The sequence below is a fragment of the Doryrhamphus excisus genome, linkage group LG9, assembly GCF_037039965.1.
Source record: "Doryrhamphus excisus strain RoL-2023G ecotype Guam linkage group LG9, RoL_Dexc_Guam_v1.1, whole genome shotgun sequence".
Lineage (NCBI taxonomy): Eukaryota > Metazoa > Chordata > Actinopteri > Syngnathiformes > Syngnathidae > Doryrhamphus > Doryrhamphus excisus.
Genome location: NC_136365.1, coordinates 10287457 through 10309154, shown reverse-complemented (window position 1 = coordinate 10309154; position 21698 = coordinate 10287457). Strand labels below are relative to the sequence as shown.

At 41.2% G+C, this 21698-nt stretch overlaps 1 protein-coding gene across 2 annotated transcripts in view; it reads left to right on the top strand.

The window, feature by feature from the left end:
• Nucleotides 1–17709: 17709 nt before the first annotated feature.
• The window catches only part of ndst3 (N-deacetylase/N-sulfotransferase (heparan glucosaminyl) 3), a 44647-nt gene continuing 40658 nt past the window's right edge, over nt 17710–21698 (top strand). The window contains exons 1-2 of one of the 2 annotated variants that reach the window (XM_058074522.2): nt 17710–18242; nt 19485–20653. In XM_058074522.2, the coding sequence (XP_057930505.2) occupies nt 19655–20653 (999 nt within the window). In that variant the 5' untranslated portion in view covers nt 17710–18242; nt 19485–19654. The remainder of the gene's footprint in view (nt 18243–19484; nt 20654–21698) is intronic. The other variant, XM_058074523.2, reaches the window with a different exon arrangement.

The following is a 21698-nucleotide window of genomic DNA, read 5'->3' as shown; positions in this document are numbered from 1 at the left end:
ACGCCAGTTCTCGCCCAAAGTCAGCTGGGATAGACTTCAGCATACCCCAGCGACCCTAGTGAGGACAAGCAGCATAGAAATTGAGTGAATGAATGATGCTTGGTTAATTGCTGTGTCACGCCCATGCTCTTGGAAAGATGTTTTTGATGGCGGCCATGTTTTTCCAACCAATTTTTCTCAAACTTGACAGACGTGTCTGTCAGCCCCCCTAAAGTTACAGTGGGTGGAGATATTTCAAATCAATCCAACTTATGGGGTCAAACTTTAGGGTTCAACAACAGCCTCATCATTTGTCATAAAAGTAATACGGGCAACACCGCAGAGGTTAACGTTTTGAAAAAATGTCACCCGGCTCAGGAGTAGAGCAGTTTGCATGCACAAACATACTCATGTGAAAAAAAAATGACATGGGATGGAAGTGTTATTTTAAAAAGCAAGCATGCAGCAACATGTTGTGTATTTGTTTGGATGTAATACTCTATTCTCACCTAGAAAATGTCCCAATATAACTTAGACACAATAGCAGTCCACTGTGTGCCAGTGATATCTACTGCTGTTGGTTTTATATTGGGTCCAGACTTATTACTGGAAAATAGACACACATAGAAAAGTCTATGCAAAAAGAGAAAATGAGCACAAGGTTTTTTATGTGTCATTTAAAGGGTGAAGAGAGGAGGAAGGGCTGCCAGCAAGTTCCGTCCAAATTTCTATCGGAAATGATCTAGCTGGACGTAAGTCTCTAAGCCATCAGCATTTCCAATGAGCTCCGCTGCATTAATTGAAATGGAAACAGAGAGAGTAGCTGTTACAAACAAGACTGTGATTTATGAAATCCATCCCTTTGTTCATCAGAGTAAGCTCATTATGTATGCACAGCAGCAGCAGTCAGCGTGCCACAAGACGGATGAGTCGTCCTGGCGGCGGAAGGAAGAACGATGGCGATGGTAAACTCCGCCGGTAATCAACTGGTGAAATTAAACATCAAAAAAGGCAGGAGTGATTGTGTGCGGCAAAGCGATTTGTCTGCAATTAGTGACTGGTCGCATAACTCACACACAGGCGCACATAAACACGTTCCTGCTTAATGGAACAAGACGGTGGAATAACCTAGTGTGTGTGCGTGCTGAATAAACATAAAAATAGTAAGTTAATAAGCGTAAGTGACATTAACAGGACCTGGGGCTAACGGTGAACAGCTTCCTCGTTTGTCAGTAGCTCTTATTGAGCACTTTCTGAAAGGTCTGTCGTATTTATGGCCTGGCCTCGCTCATTTGTACATGCGAGTGTCGCTAAGTAGAATATAGGGATCGACCGATTTGTTTTTTTTGGGGGGGCCGATGCCGATACAGATTTTTTTCCATCACCCTTAGCCGATGGCCGTTTTTGCTTAGGCCGATATTTGCAGTGAGATATCCGCCTCCACACACACATACACATCACACTGACACAATTTAATACGATAAATAAAACATTTCTCTCATCATCATTCTCTCAGGCGCATGCCTGTCTGTAAATCATGCGGCGGAAAAGTACATTGGCGAACTCGCACGCCTATTGGTCGATACCGATTCAAATAAAGAACGCAAATATCGTCCCAATATATCGGCTGGCTGCTGTATCCGTCGATCCTTAGTAGAATAGACAAACTTTGTGGAGTATTTGATCTTAGAAATAGGCCTATTTTGACCATTAACAGTATTTTACAATATGGTAGTCTGTATGGTATTTCTGCAAACTATGATTCCTTATTCATAAATCAAATATTTTTGGACCTAGAGCATAGAAAACCTGTTTACGACCTTCTAAATACTTTTTAAACATTATTAGAGCCCTCTAAACATGAAATAACACCCCATAGTCACTTTCACACTTTCATTCATTCATGAATTTTCTACTGCTTATCCTCACAAGGGTCGAGGGCATGCTGGAGCCTATCCTAGCTGTCTTGGAGTGAGAGGTGAGGTACAATCGCAGTGCACATACACAAACACCATGCGGCCACTTTCACACTTATTTACCAATATTTACTTTTACAGCTACAATAGTTGGTGTCATTATGATGATGATTATTATTATCCTATTATTGTGCCTGTTGTGAGATAATTCAAACCTGCAATAAAAGCCTGTTCTTCTGGCGACCAAGTCTGGTAACTAGTGATACCATGAGTTGCATGCCGCACTCAGGATCTAAAAGCTACCAATTTGGCAAGAGGCAACTACCCTCTGACTACCCTACTTTCTCTTTCTCAAGTCATTTTCCAACAATTGCGACGCCCATGCTTGGGGTAACACGTATGTAAAAGGACACATATGAAAGAAAACACACATATTTGAGGTGCCTGCTCAACCATTAAGTGCGTAATTACACAAACAAGCAATTTTTATGTTAGCTGAAAATGTGCCTTTCAACAAGCTGTTCAGTTTCTGGGCGGATTGTAAATAGTAACATAAAGTACCTGACCTCACAACGATTGGAAGCTCCAAGGGCGAAGAGCCACCATTGTCTTTTCTTGTCATACAGTACCGAAGCCAAGATTTAAGAGGAGCTGCAATGTTTAATCATTTTATTGACTTTATTAATAATGAATGTATTTATTTACTATTGTTAGCTGTTCTTGTTTTGGCTCCACACCTTTTCAAAGGCTTTGGTCTTGTATGTCTTGGTGTCTTGATCCTGCACATCACGATCATGACTGCTACTGCAATACCGGGTCAGAGGTCGGCTCATTTACGTGAGAGAGTGCAGCACCGTAAACCGACTGTTCTGAACAGGGCAATCCTTGCAGGATTTGAACCCAAGGACATGTTATTAAGACACTTAGGAAGTGTTTTCATCTGTGAAAAAATACCATAACACTTGCTCATTAAAGTTAGCCTACTGGGCGTGATTGGCATATGATTAGTTTTTATTGGCCAACTTTTATGAACCAACTGAGCCCCATGAAGGACACACTGCCTAGTAACAAGTGATGATGCGAACATGTGATCCGAATAGGATAAGCTAAGAAACTGATTCCAGTTCACATGTAAAGGAAGTCGAGCACATACTATGTAGACCACAAGCACTCAACCTCAGACCACCGGGCATGAAGCAAGACAGCCAAGATCAAATCTGTCCCTGCTCTTGAGATTTACTAGTTGTCTGAATTTATTTACATAGATACAAGCTATTCCTAATCCTTAATCCGTTTGAGGGGGGATCTGATTGAATAACCAGAACTACAACTCCCTAGTTGAATATATCTCAGAACTGTCAATCAAATATCAAGCCTAATTTCGAAATCAATTTGTCGGATTTCAACCATAAACGAAGACCAGTTTCAACTATTTCTATACTCTTTATCCTCAGATGACCTCTATTAAAAGAATAACATTAACTGGCCTTATTATCATTAGGCCAGAACAGATGAAACCTTTTTTTCTCAATTCCATGATTGGCGACAAAACACAGTGATTAGTTTGTCCAATGGGTTCAGTATGTCAGAATCTTAACCCTTAACTGAGGTTGTGTGTTTGATTATTGCTTCCCCTGAGATAAATTAGCATGAACACACCTCATTAAGGAGACAGTGTGGAATGAAAGGTGGTGACCGTTTGTTCTAATGGTATTGGCCTTCAGCGACAGATTGTCACAGTAGCTTTTTGTGCATTTGATCTGGCTTTGAGACGTATTATTTCCCTGAACTATGTCGATTACTTGCCGCATTCGGTGTCAGTGTTTCTGTTATTCTGAGTGTTTTTTAAAATGTTAATAAAAAAAAAACTCTTTCCCTTCTGAAAATCGAACTAAACCAAGCACTATAACATGGTATGTTGTTATTGTTGTTGCTGTTATACTCTATTTTCTCTCTATTTATGCCTTCTGAAACCAAGCTAAACAAAGCACAAGCATGCCATCTTTTGCTTTTGTTCTTTCTTTATTCCTCTCTTTCGGCCCATTCACTGTCCCAGTAGATGTTTCCGGTGTGCGTCCTCTTTTCAGTATGTCCCCTCTGAAATGTATGCATGTTCATTATAGCTGAGTGGTAAATACTATGTTGTCACTTACGCAGTAAAAGTGTAATATTCAAAACCTGCGAGTCAACACAATACCACTCTTTTCACAGTAAAAGCTCATTTACCCTCCCAAAACTTCATACCCACACTTTTCTTCCAAACATGAACATCTATCTCCCCTCCGAGTCTTCAATCTATCTTTTCCTCTTTACCTTTGACCTTTTCATCTTTCATTTCCTGCGTGGCAATCTGCTCTTCCATCCTGTCGTCTGCACTCTTTCTCAATCCTGCCGTAGCGCTGACCTTTCAGTTTCATTCCTCCTCCATATCTCCACCTCTTCTCTCCTCCTGGTCCAGGCTGTAATTCAGCTTGTTTCAGGGCCACTTAGGCAGCCAGTGGAGTTAATCTGTCTTTTCAGGTCATAAATCACTCCTTGGCAGTTTGCTCCCTCTCTATCTTGCTTCTTTCGCTCTCTTTCTCGGTGGTCCTTTGCTTGTAACTGCTGCATGTGGTGCTACTTGGAGATGATCTCACCTGACAGTCGACACTGGTGTCCGTTGCATGCTGGTTTGTGTGTTTTGTGTTCGGTTATCACTCCGTAGAGAAGTGAAAATGTAAACTCCGAAAGTGCTGCTGCTTCTTAAGAGGAGATTGTTTAAAAATGACAAGAGCAATCAAAAGTGATGCTCCTCTCCCCAGAGGGGAGAGACCTGTTTGGGGTCTCTTTCATGAGCACAAACAGCAGCACTTTTAAAGTCTCATTCAAAGGGGGTGGAAATTGCTTTTGATTTTGTCACACCTGAAAGGAAACTCTGCTCTAAGTACCCGCAGGTGCTTTTCTTTCTTTCTTTTTTTTTTGTTACGAATTGGCAGGTGCATGGGAAGGTGTTGCATGAGACAAAACCATGAACAAGAAGTGTGAGAAGAAAAGGAAAGCAGAGAAAGCAGCTTAATGTAGCAGGAGGGAGGAGAGAGTGTCGTATAAAGGAAAGGCAACATGGGACTGGGTCTATTGTGGCCTGCTTGTGAATGGGGTGTTAGCATTAGTGGAGTGTTTACAGCGTCGAGGCCAGTGCTGGTGAAGTGGGCAAATAATAGGCTTTCATAAGTGACACTCGGCAACAAGAAAGAACAGGGGGAGTTGAAGGAAGTGGTTTGCTTCACTACTGTGCGGTCATGAACTTGTTGAGTCTTCAGAACAGGAAGGATAATTATTAATAGAAAATAATTAAATATATATGCATACATTATATATATGTATATAGTTGTGTTCCAGAAAGCACAAACCGCCTGCTCACACAACTCACTCTCCTGCCTCCATTCATGAACCTGCAGATGACATTTCCGCCACTTCACAACAACAGCATATGACCATATCCTATACAAATATCCATCCATCGACTTTCCATGCCGCTTATCCTCATTGAGTTTGCAGGGGTATGCTGGAGCCTATCCCAGCTGTCTTTGGGCGAGAGGCGGGGTATACCACCCTAGACTGGTCGCCAGCCAATCACAGGGCACATGTAGACAAACAACCTTTCCCACTCACATTCATACCTATGGACAATTTGGAGTCACCAATTAACCTAATATATATATACATATACATATATATATATATATATATATATATATATATATATATATATATATATATATATATATATATATATATATATATATATGTATATATATACATATATATTCATTCATTCGTCCATCCATTTTCTACCACTTATCCTCACAAGGGTCGTGGGGGTGCTGGAGCCTATCCCAGCTGTCTTCGAGCGAGAGGCGGGGTACACCCTGGTGGCCAGCCAATCACAGGGCACAGGGTTAGAGGTAGATCAAATCTATAAACTTTTAGCTTTATGTATTCACAGTTTTTAACACACATTATGATTATTATTGTGCTATGTAAGGTGTCACCAACCTTTTTAACTATAGAGAGTTTAATTAAAGCCGTGACATTTATTTTGAAGAGTTATAGTTTCAGGGAGGCGGACATTTCAGAAATTTGAAAACTAATAATTATTTTATTATTATGAACTATAAACTAGCAATAATTTGGTGTGCATGAGAAAGTAAAAGGCAAGTGTAGATGTCTTTGACAATATGGTCATTTATTAATAGGTACATTGTACAGAATAGTAATAGAACCAAAGTTTTAATAGTGGTACGAAGCAAACTGCTAAGCCAATATTAATACACTTGATGGGTTCAATAAAGAACAATACATCATGCGGAAAAGTTGTGAGTTTCACACCAACAGCTGATCGTGACATCATTGATCAATGAGACAATTAAATTGTTCACAATAAATGTTTCCCACCATAAAGTAAGGTGCATGCATTTCCACATTATTCCAATGTTTCTCTGAACACACCTAAAAAAGGCACATATCAACTGTAACAAAATTTACAACATATGAAACACATAAAACAATATACGTAACAAACTTTGTGAACACTGATATAAACCATTATTTCAAAGTTTAAGAACATCCTCGCTCCTCTGGTCTCGCTCTCCTCCTATCATTGATGTTGTCCCTCAGATTCTTTTGTAAGAAAGTCCAGAATGGCATTTTGTTGCATTTGACTTTTCCATGCTAGGATTGCAGCTTTTGAACGGAACGAGAGTGCTGTGTGGTGTAGCAGAAAGCTGACTCAGCATCAGAAATGACACACATGCATGATTGATGGGCTACAACTGTTAACTCACTGGAAATAAAATAATATTGATAGTAGTATAGTAATGGTGTGCTGTAAGGGTAAAAAAATATAATGGTACAATTGTGAGGATTCGTGGTGCACGAGTCTGAATCCCAGTATGCAGAGGTGAAACAAGTGCGAGAAGGATGCTGGAGCAAAACAAAAGAACACAAATTAACCAACGAGTTGCAGAGAGACCTGGCTGACTGGATGGCACAGGAGATGGCCAACTGCGGTTGAGAAATCAGGAAGAACGGGCGTGGCAATGAGGCTCAGCCATGAGGAATCACCAAGTACCATCCAGTCACTACAGGTGAGTATAAAAATATATAGAAGATATTTCACCATGAGAATTGTTGATGGACTAGGGTGGTCATAATTCATGTGCTATGTTAAATGAGCGATTAGATAATATAAACACAAACGTCACAGTACACTTACAAAGATGCTGCTGACCAACTGCATCTCCGTCTGGTCTGGGAGCTGTAAGGACTCGGACTGGAGGATACTGCAGAGAGTGGTGAGGACAGCGGAGAAGATCATTGGGACCCCGCTCCCCCCAATTAAGGACATAGCAAACACCCGCTGGGTATCAAGAGCCCGTCGGATCTACTCTGACCCCCCACACCCCCAGCATGGACTGTTTTCTCGCCTGGCGTCAGGGAGAAGGCTCTGCAGCATCTGCTGTAGAACAACCAGGTTTAGAGACAGCTACTTCCCCCTGGCCATCAGACTGCTCAATGCCAAATAAGCCCCTCTACCTGCCCACACACACACACAAAACTTTAAACTTAAAATTATTGTTATTTATGCTAAATTATTTAAATTATTTGTGGCACGGCGGTTGAGTGGTTAGCGTGCAGACCTCACAGCTAGGAGGACCAGGGTTCGATTCCACCCTCGGCCATCTCTGTGTGGAGTTTGCATGTTCTCCCCGTGCATGCATGGGTTTTCTCCGGGATAGGCTCCAGCACCCCCGCCACCCTTGTGAGGAAAAAGCGGTAGAAAATGAGTGAATAAATTATTTGTACAAATTACTGTTTACGCTGTACATTGTTCATATTTGATGTAATCTAATTATTCTCCACATTATTATTATTATTTATTATTACACGGGAGCCAGGCAACGACATTTCGTTGGCAATTTCACTGCTGTGTTATTGTGCAATGTCAGTAAAGAAAGTCTATGTCTATGTCTACAATTAACAGGCTAATGTGGTCGCTATCCAATAATTTGCTAATCATTGATGCAGTTAGATATTTGTGTGAGCCAGCTAGTTATAACTAGTAACAACCAACAATTGAAAACATGGAGATCATTTACGTGGAGTAGAATATGACTGAATATCTCAATACCTGTCCTCTTATGGCCTGCTGAGACTTTTTTTTTGCAAGCAGAGCCTCCCAGCAAGGGAACCTTGAGCAAATATCCCCGACATTAGAACAACAAGCCCTGTGACGAATGGGAGAAAATAGAGGAGGCGCACATTGTTTATTGTGTGAGTGTAAGTCTGTGAGAGAATCCAGCTACACGTTTGCCATTCTGATTTGTTGGGAAAGGAAAGGGGTTTCAGTCCACCAATATCCTGCCTCCAACTGCACTGCAGGATTGTGATAAGAGCCACCTGTGCACTTCCTGAACAATCTTACACCTCATCTGATTTGTCGGCAAAATACACACACTAATGCACGAGTCGGACCCACTCTTATACTTGCATGCTTGGAGTGACAACAGTTAGCCGTAGCCTTACCCATGAAACCTCTGAGAGCTCCATCCACAGAGCCCGGAGACCCGAGCCTCCCTCCTAATGATCCACCATCCCTCTTGGCTCCTCCCTCTCCTCTGCCCTTCCCGCCCCAGAGCGTTCTCACTTTTGACAGAGCAGTTAATCATACACTCTCTCTCTCTGCAGGTCTCATCCCAAGGTGCACGTGTGAGGTGCGCGTGCACGTGTCCAGGTGTACACTTTCATTTTCAGCATGACAAAGGATCTTTCTCTCAACCGCCTCCATTTTTCACTCATCTCGGAACACTCCTCAAGCCTAATAAACAGCATCAAATCTTCCTAGCATGATTGATTGTAGACCTTTATGGGCAAGGAACCAGATTTGGTGCTTAATTTAACCCACATAGTACATCAATATTAGTAAAGCCATGTTGAGGTTTTTCTGAAAGAAGGCATATTACAGTATACTGGTTTTGTATGTATATGTTTGTGTATAAATGTATTCATTATTATTGGGAAATTTACTAAAGTCAAGTATTTGTCATTCTCTCAATGTCAAAAGGGCAAAAGCTACACTATTTCATATCAACACAAAAACATCACAATCCGTGAGCTGTGTAACATGGAAGAGTTTGCAGGTCTGGAATGGGCCTAATTAGGCATTTCCAAGCTTACTTTGTTGCAGTGGCGTCATTAGGCCTATTTTAGGGGGGCTTTTAGGCAGACTTCAGCCCCTAAATGTTTTTAAGCCCCCCCTAAATAATTTGATATTTTTTTATAGATTTTTTAAAATGTATTGGGGTTTTTTTACAAAAAAAAATCTCTGACAAATTTCATGTAATAGGGCAAAAGCAGGCTAATAAGCAAGCCAATAAGCAGGTTAATACTGGCCTAATACTACTACTACTAGTAGTAGTAATAATAATCAGAAGAAGAATAATGATGATAGTAATAATGCTAGGCTAATTAATAATATAATAATAATTATTACATAATTGATCAATGTGCACTGGACTGAATGGTCGCAGAGCTTGAGCAGCGTTTTTTAATGGTGGCCTAAAACAATTGAGTATCTCTACTCAATCTGTCCAAAAGTGGGAAAGTTATATCCCGGTTCTTGTTCGTTATTTATTTTTTTGATTTTTTTGAATGTCTACTTCATTCATTCATATCCTGTGCATCTTCAGGGGTCCTCAGAACCCAGTGACGCCCCTGCTTTGTTGTACTTAAAATTTTCACTTATGCCTTTTTAAGGTGTTATTTAGTACAGACTGGGTGTAACAGTTAAATTGCTGCCATTTTTAGTTGTGTACACTTAAATTATTTTGACTTTTGGTCTGAATCTAGTACCCTTATTAAGAATGGCTGTGAATTTCATTCTACATACAATATTGTTTGTATCACTCTTAAAACTAAAATGCTACTAGAGTGGATTGTATCAGCGGATTTGCTATTTCATTTTTAACTTACTGGTGTCACTCTAAAATACAAATACAAATACAAGGCAGAAGCATTCTATTTGTGAATGTAGTGCTCCACATTGGCCACTAGGTGTCAGTAATTATTCTGTGAGACAGCATCATACATGACTACCAGAACAGGCATTTAATACAGGTTTAAATTATCTCACACAGGCATAATAATAACATAAAAATAATAACCATAAGCCACGACAAGCGGCTTACTTTACTTTTTTACTACCTTATCTCCTATACAGTAAAGTCTCGTTATATCGATATCGGTTATAACGAATTACTACTTATTACGATACTATTTTCATTTCCCGGCAAATTTCTAGTCTTTTATGATATAATTATTTCATTTCATTACATTTTAAAGTAAACCATCACAGAAATGACTGTTAAAAATAATATTCAAAATCAACAACTTTCTTATGCATTTTAATTCGTCCATCTATATTCTGCTGCTATACGGCCAACCATATCTATCTTTCCTGATGATATTTTCCAGGTCAAACACCAAAACTTGATTATTACTGGGTAGTGCTGTAGTCTACCTCGGTCATTGAGATGTCAAAAAACATGTAAATGTAAACTTTCCTCCTTTAGTCAAATAGCTAAAGCTGCAGAACCAAGCCTTCTGACGAAGATGGCCAAAAGAATGAAATATACTGAGTACGGTGCAAAACTATGCAGCAGCAGAAGTTGTATTAATGGCAACAAGTATTTGATTTATTATTAGACACTGCGCTGCTCACGAAAGTGTGCTGGCTACACCCCATTGGCGTGGTGTAGTGTGCCTGGTCTACACAATTAGAGCCCATTATCTAAAACTGTTGGTCTTACATAAAAATGCACACATTTTATTGCATTCAATGTTTAAAAAAATGTATATGGCTCTCACAGATACACATTTTAAAATATCTGGCCTTCATGGCTCTCTTCGCCAAAAAGGTTCCCGACCCCTGGCTTAAATCAATCTTTGCTTAAGGATTTCAATACCAAAAAAGAACGCGGCGAACGGCTGCTTCCAGTCAACTTTATTTTTCACACTTCCACCACCAGAGCGCAGCACACACACCGATTCCCGCACTTCCGGGTTCACAAGTCATGCTCAACCCGCCCCACATAGCTGGCCAAACACATGCCTGCAACAGAAGAACCAACTGACATTGCATACACACCTATTCCAACGAAGACACAAGCGTACAAATACATGTATTTAATTGTGTTGTATTCAGATATCTTTTTATCGCTTGCAATAATCACTGTTTTTCATATGTACATGCTGGCGTTCGTTGGTTCTTCTGTTGCAGGCATGTGTTTGGCCAGCCGGATTGAGCATGACCTGTGAACCAGGAAGTGCGGGAATCGGTGTGTGTGCTGCTGAAATCCTTAAGCAAAGATTGATTTAAGCTGCTCGACATTGTTCTATACTATAGAACAATGTCGAGTGCATTATTGCCCACTTTTAATGCAGTTCGGCGCAGGATCGGATATATGGATAGTCCGGTTATATTGGTATTTTTTCCGACTCCCGACAATATCGATATAACGAGACTTTACTGTATATATATATATATATATATATATATATATATATATATATATATATATATATATATATATATATATATATATATATATATATATATATATATATACTAATGCATTACATTGTAATACATTACAAGTGTAAAATAATTTAAAGCTGCCATTATAATACGGTGATGAGGCAATAACCACTACAGGAAGTACTCAGTCCAGAAAAAAAACAACAAAGGAATTGCTAACGTGTGAAGCTTATTTACAGTGTGTCTAATGTCTTATTATTCTCTGATTATATTTGCAATATTGGGTAATACATATGTTTCAGGTTTTCTGTGCCACATTTATGGAATCTGGAACCAATTAACTGCCATAAACAAAGGACGACTTAATTCAACACCTTTATCTTCAAATAAGAAAATAACTGGTCTAAACTTTGAGACACTCTTTCTGTGCATCTTCACAAGACACTAGTGTGTGTGTGTGTGTGTGTGTGTATGTGTTTGTGTGTAAGTGACAGGAAGAAAACCTCTGACTCACAAAAGTCGTTTGGCTCCACCTGTTGGTTTGCATGTATTAATCCTGAACCCCCTAATGCATTTTACAGACTTAGCTTTAAGAGAAATCTCCTATCTTCAGGTTTGGAGAGTTGTAAGCCTGGTGGGGTAAGTGGTCAACATGCATTTCGAGTTGGGGTTTGTGGTATCAATTTCTTCAAAAATAATGTTTCAAATTCACTCACTGACATTAATCTCCTCATCCTTCATCTTGCTGACCACGCACACACACACACACACACGCACATTTTCAGCGTGCATGGAGAATGTGGGCGAGTATTACAAGTCAGCAGTTTTGAAGTGTGAAACCTGCAACTGTGCTCAGGATATTTCAATTTTCCATTAAACATCATTACCCAGTCATGATTATAACCAAGGCACCACGCTCATGTGTGTGTGTACACCCATGCCCTTTACACACACACACACACACACACACACACACACACCCACACACATAGAGGTGCCATCTTTCTCTGTGTCAAAAGCCAAACATACCAAAAACAATACTGCATGACTGCCCATGTGATGTTCATCCTTGGCCACCATTTCATTAGGCAACGGCCGAGCAAGCTATTCTGGGAAAGAACAGCACATCTTTGTTGGTCTTTGAGCCGAGAAGACGTCTCCAATAGCAACAGAGACCTATATGGCCTCCCCGGTGGGGTGTCCGGCATTTCTACTTACTCTCCGATCTACATCCGCGTCGCATGGCTTCATCCCTATGAGTGTTTGCGCTGGTGCACAAATGTGTGCTTTAGCATGCGTGTTTGCAGATGAAAGTGATGATCTATCACATGCAGGTCAATAGCAGCAGGGGACGAACATGTTAGTGTCAGCCCTGTGGGAGATGATGAGGCCAGTGAGCGAGCAATGCCACTGATATCGATCCTAGCCTGGTCATTACAGCGCAATTTATTACCACGGAAAGGGGTGGGCAGAGGCAAAGATGGAAGCTATCGTTTCCATTTTGTTGGAGTTGTAAGTCAGGTTTTTTGGTGAGAATGAACAAGGTCAGAGTGAGACGGGAATAGATCACTTTACTCGGCCCTCCCTGGTGGGTGATCTGATCGCCGTTGTGCTTCCTGACATCCTTCCTCCACGGTCCTTTCTCTCACCACGCCATCCCATCCTCATGTAACACAAGCAGAGTTCCATGCATATGTTTATCTTCTGCATGCGTCCAAGGCTGAGGTTGTAATCAGTCTTATGATGAAGTGCTGATATGATGAAAAAGGAAGGCGCTTGTTTCTGTGTTTTTGCAGCTTGTAAAAGTGTGGGAGCGCAGTGTTGTTTGCAGAGTCGTGTGTGTGTGGGTGTTGTGCATGATACTGTGGGCTTTTGTGTGTATTTACCATAAGTGTGTGTGTGTGTAACACACGACACTGTTGCTGAAAAAGTCAGTCTGTTGACAAGTGTGTTTGGCAAGCCAAATCCTGTTGTCCAATGCATGATAATTATAATTATAAAACATATAATGTTTTTAATTGCGCATTATGCGCTTCATCACTTTTCAAGTTCTGGGTTTTCATGACATCATGACTTATTCATGGACTTAATACCACCTCGGACTTGCCCCTAGCTAGATGAGCCAACCCTGTATATACGCCTACCACTTCAACTGGAGGACAGTTTGGAAAAAACAAACCACAAAAACAAAAAAAAACAGGCTTCGCTACTCGTCTTAAAGTAAAGCCTAAAGCTCTGCCAAATATTCATCAATCAGCTACAAATGTGGGAGCTGTAAATTATGGTGTTAAATTTTACTAGAATGTTAGCTCTGTAGCTGAGTTCACTTGCAAGGACTATCTACAGTTTCTATTACGATACTGTGCATATGGTTTTGTTTTGAAAGCACAGAATGATATGGAGCATTAATATAGGCAGAATTTTTGATACAACTCTGGAACCGGATCTATTTAGATCAGGGGGCCAAAGTGCAGTCATTAATGGCTTGTTGTTTTTTTTGCTTGTGACACATTCAGATGTAATTAAAGAAGAAAACAATATGTATATACAGCATATGTATTCTAATTTTCAAATGTTTATTATAATAAACATTTATTTTGTATATTTTTATGCAACCGTGGTGATGATATCACTGGCAAAGTTCTATTAATAGATTTCTAGCTCCTGTTATTCTATACGACACAGATATCACTCTCTAACCGTGCATACGTATCAATCTTTGGTGCACTGTATTGATTGCTCAAAAGACATCTGCTTGAATGTTCAAGTGGAGGTTGCTGGTGGCAGGGGGGGCAGCTTTCACATTGCCCCCCTCATGCTCTTCTGAGAACATTTATCGTCAACATTTGTAGGCAGTGGTGGTTCTGGCTTGAGCGACACCCTGGGTGGACTGGGTGGGAGGCTGTGTCGCCCTCCACAAACACAAGTCTCACTACTAGTTTTTCTTTATGGAAAATACACACACACACACACACACACACACACACACACACATATATATATATATATATATATATATATATATATATATATATATATATATATATATATATATTTGTATATAATTTTATATGATAAAAGATTAAGAATGAAATATGTCTAATTTTTTAGCAGTAATTAGCCTGAGGGTTGACACCCGGGGGCACCCACTCCCTCGCTACTCCGTCTGGTTTGATCCACATCACATTCCAGCAGCATGGGGGTGGGAATATTCCACCTATAGAGGATGCCCATCAGTCACACAGCTCCTAACTTGATAAAGACATTAGCACTGAGCACATAAATGAATAGTTGTTTTTTTCCCCAGAGTAAAAACCCACGCATGCACGGGGAGAACATGCAAACTCCACACAGAGATGGCTGACGGTGGGATTGAACTCGGGTCTCCTAGCACTTTACATATATGTATGTAAATAAAAATATATTTAAAAATGTTTGGACACCCGGGTCCATCTCTGTGTGGAGTTTGCATGTTCTCTCCAGGTATTCCGGTTTCCTCCCACATTCCAAAAACATGCTAGGTTAATTGGCGACTCCAAATTGTCCATAGGTATGAATGTGAGTGTGAATGGTTGTTTGTCTATATGTGCCCTGTGATTGGCTGGCGACCAGTCCAGGGTGTACCCTGCCTTTTGCCAGGAGACAGCTGGGGTAGGCTTCAGCATACCCACGACCCTAATTAGGATAGGCGCTATAGAAAATGGATGGATGGATGGGTTTGGACACCCCTGATCTATGGGATCTCTCTCTTACAATTTTCCACTTTTTATTTGTTGTACTTCCGCATATGTGTGTGTCCTGCCGTCTTAGCTTCCAAATGTTTGCTTTGTGTTACGGCAGGCTCTTAATAATAAATGTTGCAGAGGTCAAACATTTATGGATGAGTAGTAAAAGGCACAATTTTCATGGGATTTCCCTTTAAACTTTACAGCATTTATCTGCTTGATTTTAAATGGGATGTGATGAACTCTTTCGTATTTAAGGGCACAAAAGTAAGCAGAAAGCGGTGCAGATCAGAATAAATTGGAGTTGGTTTTATGCCTGATGTTGAAAAAACAAACAAAAACAACGAATAGCACTGATTTTCAGATCTCGTCTGCCATATGAGTAACTTGGGATCCATTTCCCCCATTCTAAAATGAAAAATGGTTACATCATCTTCCCTAAACTAGAAAGTAGTTTGCTAATTCACATATCGACAGACAAATAAACAGAAAGAAATTAGCCACATGTTTTTAGAGGAGCTTTATTTTAAAATACATCTGAACCCATAAACCTTTCTGCAAATATGACTCGGCCATTTCAGTGTGTCATTGAATTATCTTGAAATACACTGAATGCTCCAGTTAACGCTTCTATTCACTTAACCTCCAAGTGATATACGTACATGGCCTACAAAAACAAATAACCACCTTGGGCTCTAATTAGGACCTGGCCCAAAGACATTGGCACTAACAGCTGTGGCTGTAGGCAACCTCCTGATGTAGTTTTTATTAACCCCACAGGATGACTACTTGCATTTGAAATACCATGAGTGGTCAAAATGCAACAGTTTTATCTACCACTACATACACTTTAAAATTATTATTATTAATTACTAATATAATTTATGTATATGTATGTGTATACTACATATATTTGTGTCTGTAAGTTTGCATTATTATTTATTTTACATGTAATTAAGTATCTGAACAGGTATTATACAGTTTGCCCTTCTCAATTTTGGCCCACATTAATATGTTGACACAGTCCAGCCTCCAGTTGTCTCCATATAGCCTTTCACTTTGCATTTTTGGCTTGTCGTTTCCAGCTAGGTCCACAGCAGAAGTGCTTCTTATTGTATATGGAGGAAACGGGTGAACAACATCTCTAATTACACTTCACCCACTGACACTCATTTACATACAAACACAATCACGCGCCAGTCCAAACCTTCATTATCTCTGAATTCCATTCTTGTAGGGCATGGTATTCTCACTGCTATATATTTCACTCAACCTCTTGTTTCTCAGCACTGCTGCATAATTACACCAACAACTGAGTGGGGCTGTTTTCACTATGATGTCTTTATTTTTCCAGTCAGTCTATACTAAAGGTTAGGTAATACTGCTATAAGAGTGCTTTTTTTTCAGAGTGCTGGGTTTAGTTGTCCTTATAATTTGCATAGTCATCAACCTGCACTACAGGTAGGAGTCTGCTTTTGACTGTCTACATACTTTTCACTGTTTATAATCATACCTGTTACAGGATGATACAGTTATTATGGACTACAAAATTAAGGTGTAAATGTCATACACTGTCAAATATTAAAGTGTAACAGTAAAAGTTTCATATTTGTAAGGGTAAACACAGCATTTCACAAATATTGAACTCAGTTTGTTTTAGTATAACAGCAAAAGTGTTGATCTAGTTGTTGATGTTTTATCTGAAAGTGCCTCCTCAGGTATAATATTCCTTGGGAACTGTGTTTACTTCGTTACAAACTACACCAGTTACTGTTTTAATAACTTGTTGCCATCAGAAACAATCAACCATGGAGTAATCTGCCTGATTTAGTCCAGTCCAGATGGTGAACTTCTTTTTTTGGCCAAGCAGTGTATGTGACAGTTTAACACTGGAACGGATTGAATCTCCATTTACCTAAGGAAAAAGATTGAATCAAAATTTAAACAAATCAGGGTTTACATGCATCATTTTTTTTATTGTGTTGGACCTTTAGTGGTTCACTGAGTTTCCCTTCATCTTTAGAACCACTCTCTCAAAGCACACACACCCAGTGTAAGCGCCATTGTGTGGCCATTACAATGTGAATGAGCGGGACCACTACAGCCCCATTGAGAGGTGCATGAGAGGGTGTGTGTCAGTGCAAATAGGTTTGGGGGAGATTGATGAACTAGTGAGGAGGGAAAGGGGGAACGCCTAATCAAGTTAAACCACTGCTGCAAGACTGCCTGATGGACATTTGGCACAACGGCGAACATAATAGGAATGCCTTGCTTTCTTGCCCACCAATTGATAACATCCTTGAGGATCTAAATTGCATTTGAAGTGTTCTTCTCTTTATTTGAGATGTACAACATAGGCATGGTGAGATTGAATCATTGAACCGACTAGAGCGTATCGGCCTATGACACATCCAACACCAACTAACGGGCCGTGATCTTATACCGGCCGTGATCGTTGATGCTGGACGAAAGGGGTGGGGGTGCTTTTGTATCAACCATCCCCTCATTCCTCCCCCCTCCCTCACCCACTCTTTCCTCCTCCTGTGTGTGTAGGCGGTCCTGTACAACAGCGGTCCTTTACGCACGACCAGCAGTCTGATATCGATGCCCCTCTGTCAGTCTGCTCGGTCGCAGCAAATCTCCAACTTTTTAAGAGCGGAGATAAAGGCAACTTGACTGAAGCGAAGAGGAGACAGCGTGTAGATGGGGGGTAGAGAGTGGGATAAATGGAGAGGAATGATAAAAGGGGGAGGAGAGCGCATCATTCCGGGTGGCTGCCCCTGCCGCTCGAGTGGAGGCTAGAGAGAGAGAGAGGGATAGAGCGATAGAGAGAGAGAGGGAGCGAGCGAGTAAGAGAGAAAGAGAGAGAGAGAGCGCGAGAGTAAGAGAGAGACAGAGAGACGAGGGCAGAGGATAGCAAGGCTTCAGCATCCAAAACACACGGGAGAGGTGCGCCACCGAGACCAGACCCACCCGGAGCACAGTCACTCTCACCGGTCCTTCGTCACACCACGTATCCGCGCAGCGGCGCCTCATACTCGGCGAGAGGTGAGTGAGCGACTCGGTCTTCGAGACGGGTGAATGGAGGTGCAGTCACCTGCTCTTTAGTTTCTCTTCTCGTTTTACGGAAATGTAATCACTGTAGTTTCATTGTTTAATTGAGTATGCACGTGCAACAACCTACTAATTATCTCACGTGTTTTTCATCTAATCAACAGTAGGCTTTTAATATGTCAGTATCACATGCACTAAAAATAGATGTATTAACTATAAAAAGAAAATATAACAATGTTGAGGTTTTCAAATTAGGAAAAAAATGTAAACCCTAAAAATCTTAGCTTTAAAGAACTTTTGATGCAGTATAAGTTTGCATTGCATCATTTGTAGTCAACGTAAATAACTTCCTTATGAGCTTTGTTGTTCCAATGTTGGCACCCTCATGTGGCATCCAATAATATTACATATTCAGAGTAACAGGTTATTCATACCACGTTAATAGGTGTCTTTGCTTTGAATAACCACTTTTGTGAACAGACTCTAAAGAAACTGCACGATAAAATAAGTGGTGCTTCTTCCTGCTCCTCTTCAGTCATGTTGAATTGTACAAACAATTATGTAAACAAAACCACCACCATTAATTTTGGAGAATGGATCATGCACGTGGCTGGTCTAATTTGTAGTCTTGTTTAAGTGGCAATGAAGTTTATTAATCCACAAAATTGAGGAGTTTCCCTTCAGTTTCATTTCAATGACATTCTTATTGTGTCCTCCGTGTGGAAAAAAAGTGAAGTATGTGGAAAAATGCCATTCATACAGAATGGAAGAATGGTGTGGAGCAAAGAGGGAGCACAATATGCTGTGGGATCTTTTCTTCTCTCTGGCTCCCGGCACATACATTAAGATGCTAATCCTTTTTTGTCTCTTTCTATAATTCATTGCATTTTGTTCCCCTCTCCTTTTCTCCATCTCTCTCAATTTCTCTCCCCGCTCTCCATTTCCTCTGTACTGTCATGGGCTCCCCTCAGATTAGCGCTCCTGGCGAAAGGATTCCAACTCTAATTTTGTGGTACTATAGATGATTAGGTTCAGAAATAGGACAGAAGTGCACATAGTTTGGTGCAATTAGAATGGGGATCTCTGCGGAGCTTTAAGGGACTGATTAGTTGCGCTCCTGTCTATCTCCCTGCATATTAACACACAAACAGCTGTTGTTTATTGTGCTTTAACTACTGCGTGCTGTTTTCACAATCATATATACCATTGACTTTTTTCCATTATGTGTTTATGCAGATATTGAACACTGAAGACTGGCCCCTTTCCGGTCCCCTGACCTCCAACGTCGCCTTCACCTGCCATGGTTACATGACACACCCCTGAGTGGCTTTCCTCTCCCATCCGGAGTTATCGAAACAGTGTCCACGCTGTATCTATAGAAAAAGACATCGCCCGGCCAGCCTGAGATGACGGTGGCCGTGCGATTCCGCCGCCACCTACGGAGGCTCCTCCTCCTGCTGGCCTCCTGCTGTCTCCTCTCCTTGCTCCTATCTGCCTACTTTCTCTTCACCAACTCAACACCTTCCATGCAAATAGGACAATCTTCAGAGCCGGCCTGCTCCCAGCCGTTCTCCATGTCCCCGTACCGCCAACTACCATACCCATACCCCCCTAATCCGCCCCACACGCACATCCACACTGATCCAGCGGCGCTGGTGCTGGTGGAGTCCCAGTACTCTCAGCTGGGTCAGGACATTGTGGCTATCTTGGAGTCTGCGCACTTCAAGTTCCGCATGGAAATAGCTTCAGGGAAGGGTGACCTCCCGCCACTGACAGAGAAGGGCCGCGGCCGATATTCACTCATCATTTATGAGAATCTCCTCAAGTATGCACATGCAGACACATGGAATAGACAGCTGTTGCATCAGTACTGCACCGAGTTCAGGGTGGGCATCATTGGCTTCTACCGCTCCACCGAGACGTCGCCACCTCTGTTCAAACTCAGAAACTTCCCGCTGGTGCTGAGGACCAATCAGGCCCTCTGGGACTGCTGCGTAGTGTCCAGCTCTCCCATCCTCCACCTAACAAAGCCGGGCACGGACCGAGGGGCCTTACCCAGCGAGGACTGGACCTCCTTTTCTTCCAATCACTCCACGTACCAAGCTGTACTGCACGCACGGCCTAAAGATGGAACTGGGGCAGGCAGTGTTGACAATCTGGGGCCTGGCTTCAGCTTGGGCCTGCAAGCTACGGTAGTCCAGGACATGGGGCTCTATGACGGGGTGAGAAGGGTATTTTTTGGCCAGGGTCTCAACTACTGGCTCCACAGACTCATCTTAGTGGACGCCATCTCCTACCTCACTGATAGGAAGCTGACTTTGGGATTGGACCGGTATATCCTGGTGGATATAGATGACATATTTGTGGGAAAGGAAGGGACCCGCATGAACGTCAAGGATGTGAAGGTATTTCTTACACCTGCAAGCAATGCAGTTTATCATTCTGCTATGAAATAGTAACTAACGGCTGCATTGTTGTTAAACATAAGAAATATGAACTTAAAACTTCAGCGAAAATACTTGAGGCGTTGCATATTGCAGAGTGTGCAGTCTATACTGAGTTAGGGTATAGCGAGAGGCTGTTTATGTTAAATGGTGGTTTAGAGGCCATTTACAGGAACAAAGGCAGGGAGTGAAAAAGGGGAAGCAGAGGGGAGCGACTGAATGAGCCAGGGAAAAGATGAATGGCTCTTATTCCTTTTTTCCCACGTTCCTTCTCTTAGGCAAACTAAAGGAGAGTCAACCTCTCAAGGCAGCCATTGTTTCAATGCATACGCGTGCTTGAGTGGCCATACACAAAGACATGCACATCCGCATATGGACAATTACAATATTTACACACATTTACTTGTTAACAATTCCGTTTTTAATGCCGTGGTTTATGGCGTTTAGTTTTTATGGTGTTAAGAATGTGTTCCTGTGAATTAATAAAAAAACAAATTTTGGTTCGTAAACATGAGACTTGCTCGAAGCCCAGTCCAGCAAAAGAATAGACCGTGTGCGGTTCATGGTATTGTAATGTCTACCTGGACGTTTTAAGAATGACAAGGAGGTGGTTGATCAACAAGGTCTTTCCTGCAAAACCAAATCAGGTGACTGTCACCTGTAACTGCACCAAAACAACATCAGCAAACTCAATGGTCCTCTCCGCACACACACTAAGTCAGGACTCACAGGACTCACTAACATTCATAAACCACAAACTCTTTAACATTGCACAGAGCTGTGTAGTGTTTTCTCTGTGTTCTATGTAGTGTGAGTGACTGAAATGTTAAATTAGGTTTGAGTTGTCTTAGGAACATACTGTATCAGGCTCGTAACCCAGAGACCACCTGTAAGCATGCCTTTATTTTTTTGCATTGAAAAATGTACAGACATTGTACTCTAGCATCCTCCCACATCCTCCAAACATGCATGATAATGTTATGCAGATTCATTTGAGACTTGTCCA